Source organism: Numenius arquata, chromosome 11, assembly GCF_964106895.1.
Source record: "Numenius arquata chromosome 11, bNumArq3.hap1.1, whole genome shotgun sequence".
NCBI lineage: Eukaryota > Metazoa > Chordata > Aves > Charadriiformes > Scolopacidae > Numenius > Numenius arquata.
The window spans coordinates 9,114,799-9,131,862 of NC_133586.1; the positions used below are offsets into that span (position 1 = coordinate 9,114,799).

The 17,064-nt window shown below is 56.6% G+C and overlaps 3 protein-coding genes across 3 annotated transcripts in view; 1 reads left to right on the forward strand and 2 right to left on the reverse strand.

The window, feature by feature from the left end:
• The window catches only part of KIF7 (kinesin family member 7), an 11,394-nt gene extending 10,822 nt beyond the window's left edge, over positions 1 to 572 (reverse strand). Inside the window, exon 1 of the mRNA XM_074155747.1 lies at positions 269 to 572. Coding sequence (XP_074011848.1) covers positions 269 to 572 — 304 coding nt within the window. The remainder of the gene's footprint in view (positions 1 to 268) is intronic.
• Positions 573 to 2,367: 1,795 nt separating this feature from the next.
• On the forward strand, positions 2,368 to 5,612 carry LOC141470495 (ras-related and estrogen-regulated growth inhibitor-like protein). Its single transcript, XM_074156553.1, has 4 exons — positions 2,368 to 2,596; positions 3,035 to 3,088; positions 3,554 to 3,630; positions 4,207 to 5,612. The coding sequence occupies exons 1-4, from the start codon at positions 2,443 to 2,445 to the stop codon at positions 4,630 to 4,632; spliced, it is 711 nt and encodes a 236-aa protein (XP_074012654.1). The 5' UTR covers positions 2,368 to 2,442; the 3' UTR covers positions 4,633 to 5,612.
• Positions 5,613 to 5,821: 209 nt separating this feature from the next.
• Positions 5,822 to 11,793, reverse strand: PLIN1 (perilipin 1). Its single transcript, XM_074156328.1, has 8 exons — positions 11,741 to 11,793; positions 10,155 to 10,353; positions 9,925 to 10,007; positions 9,305 to 9,557; positions 8,883 to 9,109; positions 8,182 to 8,334; positions 7,350 to 7,583; positions 5,822 to 6,896 (listed from the first exon to the last, which is right to left on the reverse strand). Exons 1-8 carry the CDS (start codon positions 11,783 to 11,785, stop codon positions 6,525 to 6,527), a joined length of 1,566 nt encoding a protein of 521 aa, XP_074012429.1. The 5' UTR covers positions 11,786 to 11,793; the 3' UTR covers positions 5,822 to 6,524.
• Between the last annotated feature and the right edge of the window lie 5,271 nt (positions 11,794 to 17,064).

Below are 17,064 nucleotides of genomic sequence, written 5' to 3' on the forward strand. Positions count from 1 at the left end.
GAGGGCAGGGTGGACGGATTGATTGGGATGGTGATGTTGGAAGTGATGGAGATGGTGACGTTGGTGGGTTTGGGCAGAGAGAGCAAAGCTGACGAGCTGGGTGGGGATGGCGGGTTGGGAGGGATGGCTGGGGCGATGGCTCAGCTTGGGACGGAGGGAGGTGGCGATGTGGCACCGGTGGGGTTGGTGGGAAGCACAGAGGATGGTGGTGATGCTGGCGGGACAACGATGCCGGTGGGACGGCGACGCCGGCCGTGCCGCGACTCACCCACGCTGGCTTCCCCGATGGTGTAGGTCTTGCCGGAGCCGGTCTGCCCGTAGGCGAAGACGGTGGCGTTGAAGCCGCGGAAGAAGGCCCGCAGCAGCGGCTGGACGCAGGCCCGGTAGACGGCCGCCTGCCCCGCCGCCTCGGGCAGCACGGCGGCGAAGCGGAAGCGGCGGCGGCGGCCCAGCGCCACCTCGCCGGTGGCGGCGTCGCCCCGCAGGCAGGGCCGGTGTCCCCGCAGCGCTTCCCGGGGCAGCAGCGGCCGCACCCGCACCGCCACCCGCACCGCCGCCCCCTCCGCCGCCATGGCGGCACCCGCCCGCCCCGGCGCGCCGCGATGGCGTCAGGCGGCTCCGCCCGGCCCCGCCGAGGGGCAGCGGACGGACCGGCCCCCGGGGGCGGAGGGCTGGGACGGGCGGACTTCATCCCGCACCGGGAGAAAAGGGGACGGCCCGGGTGGGCGGCGGGGCGGGGGTGGTGTGGGGAGGGGGCCGGGGACACGCGTGGGCTGCGGAGGCCGTGCGGCAGGTCGGGGGCGAGGGGTGGGTGCACCCGAGAGGCTCCGTCGCCCGTGAGACGCTCCACCACTCGTGAGACGCTCCATCACTCACGAGAGCCTCCATCTCTCATGAGATGCTCCACCACTTGTGAGACGCTGCACCGCTTGTGAGACAACGCTCCGTCACTCGTGAGATGCTCCATCACTCAGGAGACAACGCTTCATCACTTGTGAGATGCTCTGCCACCCGTGAGACAACACTCCATCGCTCTTGAGATGCTCCACCACTTGTGAGACGCTGCACCGCTTGTGAGACAACGCTCCGTCACTCGTGAGACAACGTTTCATCACTTGTGAGATGCTGCATCACTTGTGAGACAACGCTCCGTCACTCATGAGATGCTCCATCACTCAGGAGACAACGCTTCATCACTTGTGAGATGCTCTGCCACCCGTGAGACAACACTCCATCGCTCTTGAGATGCTCCACCACTTGTGAGACGCTGCACCGCTTGTGAGACAACGCTCCGTCACTCGTGAGACAACGTTTCATCACTTGTGAGATGCTGCATCACTTGTGAGACAACGCTCCGTCACTCATGAGATGCTCCATCACTCAGGAGACAACGCTTCATCACTTGTGAGATGCTCTGCCACCCGTGAGACAACACTCCATCGCTCTTGAGATGCTCCACCACTTGTGAGACGCTGCACCACTTGTGAGACGCTGCACCGCTTGTGAGACAACGCTCCGTCACTCGTGAGACAACGTTTCATCACTTGTGAGATGCTGCATCACTTGTGAAACAACGCTCCGTCACTCATGAGATGCTCCATCACTCAGGAGACAACGCTTCATCACTTGTGAGATGCTCTGCCACCCGTGAGACAACACTCCATCACTCTTGAGATGCTCCATCACTTGTGAGATGCTGCACCACTCGGGAAACAGTGCTCCATCACTTGTGAGATGCTCCGTCACTCACAACGGACTCCATCTCCTGTGAAATGCTCCACCACTCGCAACAGACTCCATCTCTCATGAAGTGCTTCATCACTTATCAGATAACACTCCATCACTTATCAGATAACACTCCATCACTTGTGAGATGCTCCATTGCTCATGAGAACAAAGCTCCATCACTTGTGAGATGCTCCACCACCTGTGAGGTGCTGCACCACTTGTGAAATGATGCTCCATCACTCGTGAGATGCTCCACCACTTGTGCAATAACACTGCATCAAATCGTGAGTTGCTCCGTTGCTCACAAGACGCTCCACCACACGTGAGACACTCCACCACTCCTCGCAGGCAGCTCCACGGTCACCCTGGGGAAGGAACAAGGGGCTACATGGCTCTGCCAAGGGACAGCATGCTTGGGGTGCAGGCGTGGGCAGCCTGCTGGGATGCATTTTGTGGAGCAGCTGATGCATCCAGCCGGTGCTTCCCGGCTGCCTGCCGCACCGGGGGATGGCAGGGCCGGCTCTGGGCAGTGACGTACGTTTGTGATGATCTGAGCAATAATAAAGTTCTTCATCTGGCCGCCGGCAGCTCTGGCTGTACCGCCCCTGTGGGGAGGGGTATGGCCCTCACCGGTCCCCTGGGTGCCGTGGGAAGTGCTGGCTCCTCGGCTGCGCAGAGAGGAGTCTCAGACACAGCTGGGACTGCAGACAAGGCATGACCACGCTTGGCATGGGGCTCCGGCTCCCGCTGCGCCGGAGCGCCAGCTTCACCCCTGACCACCCTGCCCTCATGGAGGTGCCTGGCCCCACCGCCCTGAAGATGGAAGCAAATGTCCTCATTATGGGAGCGGATAACGTGGGGAAATCAGGTAAGAACCGACCGTGAGCTGGGCGCAGGGGGTTCCTAGGCAGAGAGACCTGCTTCTCTCCACAAAAAAAGAGCTGAAACCTCTGCAGCAGTGTTTGGAGAAAAAGCTGCAGAGGGCAGCCCCATAGAGCAAGCTGGTGAGATGGGGCTGAGCTTTCGGGTGTGGTGGTGATCCCAGGTGGGGATGCTGAGCACAACCTTATGGGCAGCGGAGAGCAACGGGGGAAGGTTATTTTCGGTTGAGCTGTGGTTTGCTGATGCTCTTGTTCATGCTGTGCCTCCACTCCGCTCGCAGACCTGCCGAGGGCTGGGAGAAAACTCGAGGTCGTTCCTGCTAGTGGGAGTTTGCAGGGGTAGGGTTCTTGACTGCTCTGGATTTTAAAAGGAAAATCCTTCAGGTTTAGGGTTATTCTGATGATTCTCATTCTCCCCTCTGCAGCTCTGACTGTGCGTTTCCTCACTCGGCGCTTTATCGGGGAGTACGGAGACATGGGTGAGTGCCGGGCCAGGGCCAGGCCGGTTCCCGTTAGGGACTGGGGTCAGGAGGTGATCCTGCTTCTGCCTGCAGGATTTTATTGCTTCCCATCCTCTCCTGTCTTTCTCCAGAGCCTTCGCCTGCTCCCAGGGGGCTCGATGGTTGTATTTGTTCAGTGACCCATCTCTTTGCTCTAGAACCGCTTCTCTGGGTGCGAAAGGTCCTTGGTGGCAGCTGGTGGCACCAGTGTGCCTGGACTGCACGCTGGGGTGGAGGCAGGCTGAGGCAGTCACAGCCCTGGAGGCCACCATGCTCTGTGTGGTTGTTACTGTACAAAAAGAGCCCCTGGACCTTGCCTTGTAGAGCACGGTCTCCCAGGGTGGACGTGACAGGCTTGTCCCCAAGAGGGGAAGACCTGGGTTGAGGGAGCTATCTCTTGGGTCCATGAAGACCAGTGAGATCTTTGTTCTCATTTTTTGGCAGAATTCATCTACAGCCACAACCTGACCGTGGATGGCCGAGAGATTCTCTTCCACATCTGGGATGTCCCCAATTCCCAGGTAAGAAGGCTCCGCTCCCATCAACCTGTTTTCACCCCGGGGAGAAAAAAACCCTTTACTAAAACTTACACAGGGGGAAGCATAAGCTGGGACCTCCAGCTGAGCACAACTCTTGTGTCAGAGGTTTGTTTGTAGGTGACCGAACCCTTCTTACTTGCAGAGCACAGGGCAGCAGCATCGCTGGCAGGGTAGGAATAGCCATTGTAGCCCATGGTCCTCTGACTGAAGATGTTGGGGCTGAAGCACTAACGTTATCAGCCCAGATTGAGCACAGGGTGGTGCTAATGAAGTGGAAGTGCTGCTCTGAGGTTGCCACGCTGTTATCAGCTCCAGCCTGCAGTGCTTGCCAGATGGGTGATGAAGTGAGGACAGTGATACTGAATCCCAGATCATGCCCCCATGGTGAGGTCTGCCAGGTCCTGCTCTGCCTTCCTCGGTACTCCTCTTTCTCTCTGCCCTTCTGCTGCAGCTCACTAGCCATCCCTGTCCCGATGGGCTCAGGGTCACTATGCCCTGTGGTAGGAGGTGTGGAGGGAGGGACCGGGGTAAAGAAACCTTCCTTTTCTCTTTCCCTAGGAGCAGGCAGAGGAGGGCTCCTCAGAGGAGAAGCGAATCCAGTGGGCAGACAGCTTTGTCCTGGTCTACAGCATCTGCGACCGTGCCAGCTTCAACATCCTGCCCCTCAAAATCCAGTTCATCAAGGCAGCCAAGGAGGGGCAGAATCAGGAGAAGGTGCCCATTGTCATTGTGGGCAACAAACGGGACCTGCATCACCAACGGGTGGTGTCCAGCGAGGAGGGTCGGCTCCTGGCCCTCTCTTTAGACTGTGGTTTCTACGAGGTCTCTGCAGCTGAGGCTTATCATGGGGCCCTCATGGTCTTCCACGGACTGGCTGAGCGCATCCCTGACACCAAACTGGCATTGAAAAAGGGTACGGGGATTCGTGGCATTGTCAAGACCATGTCGGCTGTGTTTGCCCGTAAGCGAACGGACTCCCTCTGACCTATGGCATGGGTGTTGCTTCTCTCTGTGCTGCCCGGCTGGACCAAGCCTCCTCCCTGGGTGCCCGTGGAGATGGTGCGTGTGTTTCCCTATGTACAATGGGTCCTTCTAACGTTGGGGTCTGGGTGTCCTGCCACACACAGACAGTGCTGTGGACTGTAGTGCCTTCCTCTTGGCTCCATGATGGGACAGAATCTTTACTCTTTGCTGTACCAGCTTTTTAGGTGCCTCCTGCTTTCTCCTTCCGTCCTCCAACACTGGAAACCACCAGGTGATTTTGCCACTGCTCCAGGCAGCATCATCCCCAGCTCCTTCAGCGGGAGCTGCCTGTGTTGGTGGTGAGCTGGGAGGACACGCTGCTTCTGCCCGGCTCCTTGTCCATCCGCTCCTACCCTGGGATCCTTATTCCTGTTTAACACTCATCAGGGTCCTCTCTGGTAACCCTGGAGCATCTGTGAGCTGTCAAGGTGGGGGTCTCTCTGCCGGGGAGCCACTGGCAGTTCCCATGTGTGCACCACCATGTGTGAGTGTCCCAGAGCCCAGGACACTGGCCAACCCTGGAAAACCTTGGTGAAGGCTGACACCTCCCATCCCACCCATCTTGCTTTTGAACCATCCTGTCCCTGGTCCTCTCTCCCACAGTTTCCAGCGCTTGCAGCCTTTCCCGTGTCCAAGCACCGTACGGGCCATGCCTGGGAAAAACCAGGCGCGTGGCTCGTTCCCAGGATGGGGAATCAAACCATACGCCTTCCCGAGCCACTCCTTCCGTAAGGCCGCTTGTCCCTGGGGAGGAAGGGAGGGGACAAAAGGGGTCGCCGGGCTCATCACTGAACCCTTCTGCTGCTGGGAGGTTTTTCCCTGCCTCTCCTTCCCCTGGTGTGCCTGGGAAAGCAGTGTGTTGGAAGAGGGTTTGTGTGCAGTATGGACACTGATTTCTCTGCTGTGTTCTTCTGGAAATGCAATAAATTGTCTTTGGCAGGAAGCCCCTGGCTCCTTGGGGCTGTGAATTTGTACTTGAGGCATGGGGAGGAGACACGTACTGTGCTGGGCATGAGCACCCACTGTCCCTGCAGCAGCAACCCGAGGATGAATTTCCCATTCCCGCTCCCTCAGCCCTGGGTTGGGTACCTTGCCCCACTCAGCTCCCTTGTTTTGGTGGCTTGCTCTCATAAAGCAGCCAGGGCAAGCGGCAGGTCGGGAAGGTTTATTATTGCAGCAGATACAACGAGGTGTTGCAGGAAGCTAGGCAGTCCTGTGGGAGCAAGGGGCTTCAGGAGCTCCACCCGTTGTCACCCGTCTTCTTCCTAACCCCACCATCTATCCCACCATCAGCTGGGGGTGGGTGCCCAGGGCTTTCTGACTTACAAATCCTGCTGGTCAGTGGGGACCCTCAGCTCCACCATGGAGGAGAAATCTGTGGCCAGGGGTGGGCTCTGTGAGGTGGGACCAAGGGAGGAAGGATGGGGAACCAGGCTTGCTATGGTGATGTTTGATGGCTTTGCTGTCGTCCCTGCTCTGTCTCAGAGCTGTTCTCAACTTGTAGCCCAAGTCCACGCTATCTACTCAGCAGGGGCCAGAGTGCAAGGTGTGGCTGGTCCCTTTTTCTCTTTTCTGGTCTCACTGCTCTTTCTGCATCTCCTTCACCTCTCTGGTCCCCTCTGGTCCCACCTGCCCCTACCTTCTCCTTCCACCAGCTGGGCTTTTGGTTGCCTTTATTCCCCGATCCTGGCCTCAATGCGCTCCAGAAGAAGACATCCCATGGCATGTCTACTGCTTTGAGCTCCTGTCCCAGTACAGGGGTGCGTGCGGGTGGCTGGTGGGGGCCCAGGCAAAGCGTGCTGGTGGGGGGGGAATTAGAAGGGGGCTGGGATGTGCTCATCCTCCCCCCTGGCTCAGTCCTTCTTGAAGGCAGGGCTGTATAGGTTGGTGTAGTAAGCCCGGCTGTACATGGCCTCAGGGCTGAAGCGGTAGGAGCCCTCGCTCACCCGCCTGTTGTAGGGGGAGAAGGCAGATTTCCGTGGGAGGGGGCATTCGGGCTCAAAGGCAGGGCTGCGGTAGAGGTTATGCCGCAGGAAGAGGGGGTCCTCGAGCCCCAGGAAAGAGAGGGGGTGATGGCCGCGGTACAGGCGCCAGTCGCCCCTCAGCTGGGATTTCTCCTCGGTGGAAGGGGCAGGAGGCTTGGCATCCTCCTCCTTCTGCTCCGTCTCTGGGTTGGGCTTGCTGCCCCCAGCTGCCTCCTCTTCCTTCGCTGACTGCCTGCGGAGCTGAGAGAGGGGGTGAGCACCTGGCCATCCTGTACCCACCTGCCAGCCCCTCAAAACTGGGAGGACATCAGGACAAGCCATTTTGCCCATAGAGGGGTCCCCAGTGGAGGGCTGCAGCCCCCAGGCAGCTGCGGTGGAGAGATGGTCCCAGAGGAGCAGTGGGGTGGGGGAAAGGAGAGCTTAACTCCCACCTTTCACCCATGCCCTGGCTTGGGCATGAACCCTGTGAAGGTGCCACCACTGGCCAACCTGCTGGCTCTATGGGGAGGACTCACCATCATGGCTTGGGGGATGCCCAGGAGGAGGGTGGGACTGAGGTCTCCCAACAGCACCCCATCTCCCCACTCTGGTGCCTCCTGGCAATGCCCGGCAGTATGGGGTGCTCATGGGAGGAGGTGGGGCAAAATGGGGTTTGCTTGGAGATGGATGGGACCTGGGTGGGAACAAACTCACCGGCACGTAGCTGTACAGGGTGCCCAGCAGATGCTTGGGAGCACTGACAAGGGTACCCCCAAGGGCATCCACCGTCTCCATGGCCTTGGACAGCCTGCGGGGCGTGAAGAGGATCAACCCCTCTGCTGCGTCCCAAGCCACCGCTGGGACCTTCTTCACGCTGGAGATGCCAGAGGCATAGGCGGTTTGCAGGTTGTGAGCCACGCTGCCCACCAGCCCGGGGCCGTCCCCTGCCTGCTGAGAGAAACCAGCTCAGCCTCTGGCCCCATCCCACCAGCCCCTCTGGGGAGGACAGGAGTGGCCCTGGACTCCACATCCCCTCCACGGCTCAAAGCCCACATGCTTTTGGCCGGCTGCTTTGCAAAAGCCACCGCAGCCCTTTGCAGCAGGGTCGCTCCCTCCAGCTCCCCCAACTCCTCCCAGGTCCCCGGGGACCCCCAGCCCTGGGCTGTGCTTCCGCTGCCGGCAGAGGCAAAGGGCAGTGACCCCGACCTGCCGCTTCCCGTCCCTACGTCCCAGAGGAGCCGACGCTGGGGACTGTTCCCAGCCCTGCCGGATCACACCGCACCTCACTGCTGGGACCATGGGAGGGGGAGGATTTTTTGGAGTGGTTCACCTTTTGGGCATCAGGGAAGGGGGCTGCTGGGGCTGCCTCTGGCCCCCCTGCCAACCCATCCTCACCTCCTCCAAGCCACAGTTCCTGCCACAATTCCGCAAGGCTGGAGCCCTGGTTTCCAAGGGTATGGGAGGAACATCCCTCATGCTGGGATGATCCATGGGCAGGAGGATGCTTTGGGGTGCCCCCAGCTCACTGCCCCCCTTTTCTCCATACCTCCTTGGTGTGGTGGTTGTCTTTCTTCCCTGCTTTCTCTTGCTTCTGCTCTGGCACCTTGCTCTGCCGCCGGCTCAGCCAGCCAGTCGTGGTGCTCTGCCCATCACCTTGGACCCGTGGTGCCTCGGGCACGCTCAGTTTGGCCAAGTTGCCCTGGAAGGCGAGCAAAAAGCCACTGCTTAGGGTGGGTCTGGCAGGTCCCATCTGCCCCATCCTGCTTAGCCTGAGGATTTCACAGGGGCCCTGGGGTGTGCTGGCAGCAGAGGGGTTCATTTATGCACGTGGGAAGAAATCCTGAGGGCAGTGAGGAGCTCTGGGATCTTGGCACAGGCCAGGGAAGGGGTCCCCACTGCAGCACTGGGTGGGAGAGGAGGGGGACCTCCTTCTCCTCATCCTCTGTGGGCCTCTGGAGGGGCTTTTTGCTTTAGTGAGGATGTTATGGCAAGGCCATAAATCAACAATATACATTGGGAACTGGCTAAAAATAACTCATCCCACTAACATGGTACGAGGTTGTGTGTGAATGTGCTGTGGGAACTGTTGGCCTCAGCTTGTTCTGCGGAGCGGGGGAAACCAACAGTGCCCACCACTCTGGTCTCAAATGTGCTCCAAGGAGTCTGAAATATGTCACCCAAAAGCAGAATCAGCCCAAAAGAAGGTATGAGGGAGCAGGAACATGGTGGACAGGTTTTGGCACTCACCAGGATGGGGATCCAGGTGGCTAGCTCCTGCCCTTTGGTTTTGGCACGCTGCAGGCTTTGGGTGGTTTGCTGGTAAGCGCGGTGGGAGACGGTGCTAACCAAGGCGCCAATCCGGCCCAGGGTGCTGGGAGCACTGGGAGTGCTGGGAGCACTGGGAGCACTTGGAGCACTGGGCTGCTGCTGGGAGACCTTTACTGTTGACCCACGCTTCTCTTTGGGCTTCTGATCTACAGGCAGAAGAGCACAGGCAGAAAAGCGGTGGGGGAGGTTATGTCCTGGTGGGACAACCCTCCTAGGCAGCCCTGCACCTGCATGTGTCAGGGGCTTCCTCCTGCCACATGCATCCCATGAGTGAGGTGCCACCCCATATACAGCCAGCCCTCCCCAGACACCTTCATGTGGGATTTAGGCATCAAGACTACCTGCTTCCTCATCCTCCTCTGGCAGCAGGTACTCCATCAGCTTCTCCAGCCCTCCCAGGGCCGTGTCGACCCCTGCGGCTGCCATCTGGCTCACTGAGTTCCTCCTTGTGTACTTTGCTGTTGTTTCTACGGTGTTCTTTGTGGCCTCGTAGCCCTCCGCCGCCAGCTCCATGATCTTATCCACAGAGTTGCCAATGGTGCTTTTGGCACTTTGGAGGGGGGTGGAGATGGTGCCCTTCAGTTCAGATGCAAGCTGCAGGTGGAGATGGAGAACAGTCCTGCCGGTGTGCTCAGGGTGGCATGGGACAGCTGGAGGGACCTTGGGGACCCCAGCCATGGCCATGCGAGCAGACAGCCCCAGGCAGGCGTAAGAGTTCTCTCCAGCTGGGAGAGCTGGAGGTAGTTGACAGGGATGGGACATAGGATGCTGTTGACCTATATTTGGGAGGGTCCCAACCATCCCCTGGGCTGCAGGAGCTGCTGGAGGAGCACTTGCTTGGAGGTGCTGCACTGTTTCCCCCTGAGCAGCCCATCACCATCCAGAAACAAGCCTAGAGGAGAAGTGCTGTGAGTTCTGCAGAGGGGCCAGGGGATCCCAGACTGTCCTGCCTGTGACTTACCTTGTCGACAGGGTACTGGAGGGCTGGGATCTTCTCCTCCAGGTGGTCCAAGCCCCGGCAAGCCAGGTTGTTAGCCACAGCAACTGTCTTGGACAAAAGCATGGAGGAGGGTTGGTGAGAAAAGCTCCTGGGCTGTGCCGGGAGGTCCCACACACTAGTGCCAGTGCTGTCCCACCAAGAGAAGCTCTGGTGCCTCCCCCCCACCATGTCTCCCCAGTGGATGGACTCACACTGAGGCTCCAGCCTGCGCACCACGGGCTCCACGCTCCACATGGCCAAGGCGCTGGCACCCTGCACGCCCCGCTCGTAGACCTCGCACACCGAGGCCATGAGCGGATGGGCCTCCTTGGTGCTGACATAGGTCCGCTGGAGGCTTTCGCAGGTCGAGCTCACCACCGGCAGCTGCAGGACCCTCTGCAGCACGTTCTCCTGCGGATGGCAGATGGGGATTAGTTAGCCAACAGCCCTTCCCTGAGGAATGCCCCATCGCTTGCACGCCGGTGGCATTTGGTGTGTTGCAGTGATCACAGAGGACCTCAGCTCATGCTGGAGGAGCAGGGCATTTCTCAGGCCCCATTGAGGGTCTCTCAGTTAGGTTGCATATGACACAACTGTGGACAACCAGGCTGGCTGTTGCTGCTGAAGGAGCAGAGGCACCACAGGCAGTGTCGGAGGGGTGACGGTCCCCACTCCCCCTATCTCCCAACCCTGACTGTCCAGGCGCTCCCTCTGTCTTTCCACCCTGCTCTGCTGCGTCTTCCATCTGACCCAGTCCTTGCTCCTGGCCTTGGACCAGCGAAGTCCATTTTGCCTATGTGGCATCTCTGTCCTGTCACCACTGTGACAAGCAAGGAATACAGACCTCAAAAAGGAGAAGGGGAGAGGAGCGGGTCTGTCCTTGATGGCACAAAGGGTTTTAGTAGGACCCATCACTGTAAGAAGAGGACACTTGAGCTCTCCAAGGCAGCAAGGCACCACATCTCTGCACCCTGCTATCACGGGTGACATGCGATACCAGTATAAACCAGCAAGGCGACAACCGTGTGTGCTGCCAGTGCCAGAGCATGTCTGGAGGCAGGACCCTCAAAGCTGGGTGAGGATAAACCTGCAGCTCCAACTCCCTGCTCCTGCTCTTGCCTGGTGCCCACCCAGTGAGGTGAGACAACTGAGAGAGACGCTGCAGCCCCAAGGTAGGAACGGGGCAAACGTTGACTCATCACAGCAGCCATGAGGGAAGCGCTCTTTGGGTTGCATGGGACAGAGCAGAAGAAAAAGCTGAGCTTTCCCCTGATCACCAGTGGGCGAGAGGCTGAGTTTGGCTTCGTGTCCCACTTGTGACCACGACTAGACTGTGAATCTGCGTGTTTGATAAAAACTGTATTGTTTTGTGCTGTGTTGTGCTAATTTTGGCTTGTCGCGGAGCCAGCCCTCTCACGAGTCCTGCAGCTCAGCAGTCCTGGGGCTCCAGCTGCTCAGAGCAGCGCTGCATCCATAGCAGCACGACTGCTGGAGGTTTGGGGTACACAGTGGGGACACAGACGAAGGACAGGCGCTGCCAGCAGGTATCACCGAGGGCTTACCTTGCCCAGAGTTAACTTTCCTGATTCTGAACTATTTAATTTCAAGCGCGCAAAAGGTTTTATCCTTTCCCTGTGATGATGCTCTATATTATTGCAGGTAAAGATCCGTATAAAGATAACAGGGGGACATTCGGGACATCAAATGTGACTCGTATTCACCTGGCAGAGCTGGCACGACCTACCTGGCGCCCTTGGCACACCTCTGCCCTCCCCTCTCTCCCTCTTCCCACACCCACCTTGGCACTTCCATTCTGCAGAGACTGATTCTTCTTCGCCGTCATTGCCACACGTCCACCTGCAAAGCCAAGTTGGGAGCCGCAGACCCCACTGCGAAGGCAGGGCTGGGCTTGGGCTCCCCCCACTCGCTCCTGCACCCCCGCCCCAGCACGGCGGGTCGGGGAGCTGGGCTGAGACACACACCTCCCATGGGTGCAATGGACATGGCATTGCCTAACGCTTGACTTTTTACCAGTTAAGCTGTAAAAAACAGTGACTCCACACAGCCCTCCCCTCCTAGCGTGTCTTAACACCCAAAGATGCAAAGAATTATTTGAGAGGTGTCTAGTTTGGAGGAGCTACAGTAGAAGGCAGGATAAAAGCAGAGCTGTAAAGCAAACTCAGAGCAACCAGGACACTAATAGATGTGCACGGGGACCAGGGTGAGAGAGGCAGGCTGAGATGCAGTCTGAGAAGGGGTAAGAAGGCAGGACAGGAGCAGAGAGAGGAGCTGCGTGCAGGGATGTGACGAGCTGCCCAGCCGTGGTCAGCATCTCCCTCCCTCGCATCTGCCCCACAGCTCTGCTGTCTGCGATGCCCGTCCCTGCACAGCCACAGCTCGATGCAGGAGACAAAAGCATCACAAACCCATCTCCACAGCTCCCGGCTGGGTGACACCCAGAAAGCACAGGTCCAGCTCCCACCCCCAGCACAGACCCCCTTTTTTCAGCAGCAGATGAAATTCAGGAGATTTAGGAAGAGTGGGTGATCCCTGCTCTCACCCCCCTGGTCCCCGGAGAGCCCAGTGGGGACAGGCTACTCACCGAGGGACAGCCCGTCCCCAGCACAGCAGGAGCAGAAGGTGGTGGCTGTGCTGTCCCTTCACCAGAGTCCTCTGAGAGTGATGCACGGTGCCCTGGCCACTACCACCACGAGGCCCCACCTCCCAGTTGCGCGGGTTTGGGAGCTGACGGGTTGTGGTGGAAAAAGGCCAAAGAGCTCCCTGAAGCCACCGTAATTTGGAACAGATGACGGCAGAAAATCCCCTTCGTTGTCTTCCCAGCAGAGCCCAGAAGCTGTGGCACAGCTGGGATCCACCGGGGTTTAATGCCACTCAACCAAAAGAAAATGAAAAGAAGTCACCCTTGGACCTCACCACCTCAAAAGCAACAGATCACGAGCAGCCAGGGAGAAGGTGAACAGTCAGGCAGGGTTTGTTATGAACAACGGGAGGAGGATGAGTGTGGAAGAGATTAAAACATTCCTGTATTTCTGTAGCCTGCGTTATCCCCGTGGAGGACCAGGATGCTATCCTGTTGGGAAACACAGACCAAGAACATAGTTTCTCTCCACGGGGGAGTTCACTAAGCACAAGGAGCAGAAGGCAGACATGGGGGACACATCCTGCACAAAACAATCTAGTTCGGCCAGGTCTGCAATTTTTTAAGAGAATCCACCGAGGATTTTGGGGAGAAGGCTTTTAGCTGAGGGTCAGGGCAGACGTTGCATTGGGAAAGCTCTAGGCATTTAGAGTAGAGAGAAATGAAGGAAAAAATCAGGTTGGGAGTGATTTCTGGAAGTCACTTCATCCAATTCTTGCTCAAAGCAGGGTAACCCTCAAAGCTAGATGCGGCTGCTCAAGGTCTCATCCAGTCAGGTCTCAAAAATCTCCAGGGATAAGATTCCCATCTCTCTGGGGCCCAGCTCCAGCGCCAACCACACTCATGATAAACCATTTTTTCCTTATATCCAGCTGAAATTTCCTTGGTTGCAATTTCTGCCTGCTGCCTCTCACCCTTGCTCTGTGCACCTCTGAACAGAGTTTCTGGTCCAGTCTGCGCTGGTATGGCACGTGCTCCATGCCCCTAAAGGTCTATTAAGCCTCTCTAAAGCTCCTAATGATCCTCTGCTGGACTCTCTGCAGCTTCTCAAGATCTCTCCTGTGCTGGTGGGGCCAAAACAGGACACGGTTCCCCAAATGTAGCCTCACAAGGACTGCATGGAGAGGAACAACTGCTCCCCTTGACCCACCAGTGATGCTCTCACTACTGTTGCTCTTTCATGGCCAGCCTGCTTTGCTCTGTGGGGGGCACCCTGCTAACTCACATCATAATTAACAAATCTATTTGCAGTATTGATTGAAAAGAAAGAAGACACCACCTGTATGAAGCTGAGATGGGTTTTGGTTATTGACTACGGACATCAGGGATGAACCACGCCCAAGAGATGAGGACAGCATGGTGGAAAGAGGACAAAGGCCAGAGGACAAAACACTAACCAAGGGGCTCGGTGCAGATGAGAGATCCAGGCAGCCTGCTGACACAAGGATGCTGCGTGTCCTGGACCACCTGGCACGAGGCAGGGAGACCCTTGGCTTGAGGCTCAGCATGAGGGGAAGCCCAAGAAGCAGAGCCAAGTCCTCAAACACTCCCAGCTGCCCTGCACCCCTGCACAGGACATGGAGGTGTGCACCCAACACAGCTCCATGGCTCCCTGCTCCTGGCTGTGCTGCTCCTCCATGGGGGTTGGAGACTTCCCAGGGCTGTGGGAAAGCCATGGACAGGAGGAAAATACCCCCTTTCCACCCAAAAGGCCTGGAGTTCGCTTCCAGCGTGAGGCTGTGCAAAGCTCGCCGGGTACACACCAACGTCCTGGGCTGTCTCCGGCTGGCTGTTCGGGGTGAATCACGGCTCTCCAGACAGTGGGACAAAGGGCAGCAGCCTGCTCAAAACTTTGCTCTCTTGGCACCGAGACATTTTCCAGTGCAGGGGACATGCCAACCTTCTCCCTGCCTTGGCTGGAGCTGGGATCAACAAGGCGACACAGCCTTTGCTCTAATAACGCCTTCGCTCATCTCCTCCCCTTCCTCCGGGACAAAGGCTGTGCCAGCCCCGGGCTCTGCAGCGCAAAGGTACCACCGCCTCCCCCCGCCGCCTCCCCCCACCGCTCCACCCCACCCGAGAAATACTGTCTGTGCTCTGCAGGCAACATTTAGAGCTCACCCGATCCCCCGGGTGCAGGAAGCGGAGTTTTACACCCTTGTCTCCGCAGTCTGATCCATAGCCATGAATATACCGTGATGAGGGGATGAGCCAGATGCCCAAAGACCTGCAAGGCATCTTTACGCTTCAGTCTGGGAGGGGGCTGGAGAGGTAACTAATTAATTCCATGCCCTGTGGCAGGATCAGCACGCCCTAAACCACTGCTGGCAGATGTCTGTCCAGTCTCTTTTTAAGGCCTGCTTTCCTGGACAATCCATTTAGTCTCTTATTTTACTTAAAGTCACCTGGGTGACTTTATTCTCCTTTGCTGCAATGTAAAGGTATTGCCTCCTGGATGGATTTAGAGACCAGCTTATTGCCTTCCTCTTGGCAGTTGACCTTTTAGACACTTGGAAGACTTCTCACACCTTCCCCCAGTCACCTTTCCTCTACAGTACCAGTTCATTTGGTCGTTCCCTGGAGATGATGGGTTTCAGACCTTTAATCGTTCCTGCTGTTCACCTGGGAATCCCGAATGGCTCACGCATTTCTTGGAATATCATGCCAATTCATAAAATTCAGAGATGGGAGGGAGGATTCTTCCTTCAGCATCTCTTTACACCACCATCTAAGTTACACACACAGACACGGAGTCACACTCATCTCACTTTATTGCTTGTGTTCAAACAGCTGTCCTTATTCCAACCTGCTGTAGTAGAAACAGATACGAAAAAAAAGGTACTAAAAGGTTTTTCTCCATTTGACTGTGATCCTATGGCTTCAGTCACATTACATTAATGTACATTAAAATTCTAGCCTTCAGCTGGGGAGCAGAAGGCAAGTATTAGTGCTTAATAACCAGTAAGGAGTTATTCCTGCATGCGCCAACCCACACCATGTAGAACGGGGCAAGTAAGGCTGTCCCAGGCTGAAAATTCACTGCCCCATCTCCCAGGTTAAGTCTGTACTTGCTAATCCAAGCCAGTCCCTACAGGAGGAACATCAAAGCCTGGCCCGTGGCTTTGCACAGTGTTTGCCTGGCACAAGGCAAAAAACCACTTCTCCCTCGGCAGGGAGGTGTAGCTACCCAAGGGCCACATCACCACTTTAATCCATTCCCCTTCACCTACGAGCTACCAGCGGAAGAGAGAAATCAGTTCACAAACCAGCTGAAGAGGTATTTTGTATCCAAGAGCTCCCCTGAAAGGAATTCAAAACGTGGGGTTTTTTTGCAAGAAGATGAAATTCTGTAGACTAAAGGTGGCCAAACCTTCGCTGCCAGATCATTGAGACTCCTCTTCCATCCTTACAGGGGTTGCTACACACAGGGATAATGATCCAACCTGGCCAAGGGAGGGATGGGCCCCTCATTGCCAGGAGCTCAAAGGCAAATGGAGTAAAGAAACAAAAAAATTCCACTGTTAAAAAGGAGAGGAAGCCCCTGAAGACAACACAACCCCCATGTAATGCTCCATTATGGTCTGAACCGCCAGTATGCTCTACTTTTAATGGTATTTATTTCCATATTAAAAAGCAGAGCCGCTGCAGGCCACATTTGGTCTTCAAGCACACTTAAGTACCCTGCCCAGCAACCTCTTTTTTCAAACACTTCATTGGCAGGCTAACACTCCACATTCAAACTGGAAGTAATTCCAAGCCTGACCACAATGCCTTAAAGCAAACGGGGCACTGCCATAACGTGCCTACTCAATTCCACAGCCTTCTCCTTTTAATAAAAGAAACCAGCACCTTTTAATTTCTGTTTTCAGATAGCATCAGAAATAATAAGAGAGTACCTTGGTCCAGGTTAGAGTAGTCCCTGTTCACATTTCCTGATACATTAAACAAGGAGTCCTTGCACCAGAAAGTCGCAGAACACGCGGGCCTAACTCCGATGAAGAAAAATGATAATTTTATCTCCTTATATAGTGTGCAAATTTTTCTCAGACAGTGTCAGAACTGGTGCTCTGCAAAGTCAGGAGCAACAAAGACTGCGTGCCATGTAACTGTTAGACAGTTGGACACAGCACTTCTCCTTTCACACTGCCGGGCAATCGTTCCCAGCAAGGTAAGTGATAAACAACAATGCAGTTTCAGGGCAAACGTAAGGCATTTTCAAATGGTAGAACCCATTCAACCAGCGAGGGAACACACAAAAATCTGTGTGGTCATGAAAGGGGAGGATAGGGAGGGACAGAGAGGAAAATGTAAACCACGAATGCCCAAATCCAGTAATAAGCTTTTCTTCTCACACGGGATTCTGATATTACCACGACCAACTCCATTCCCTTCCCTCCGGGAGCTTACACAACTGGAAACACACCCTTGCAGTTTTTCTGACTCAACGAGCTCTGAGCCAGGCT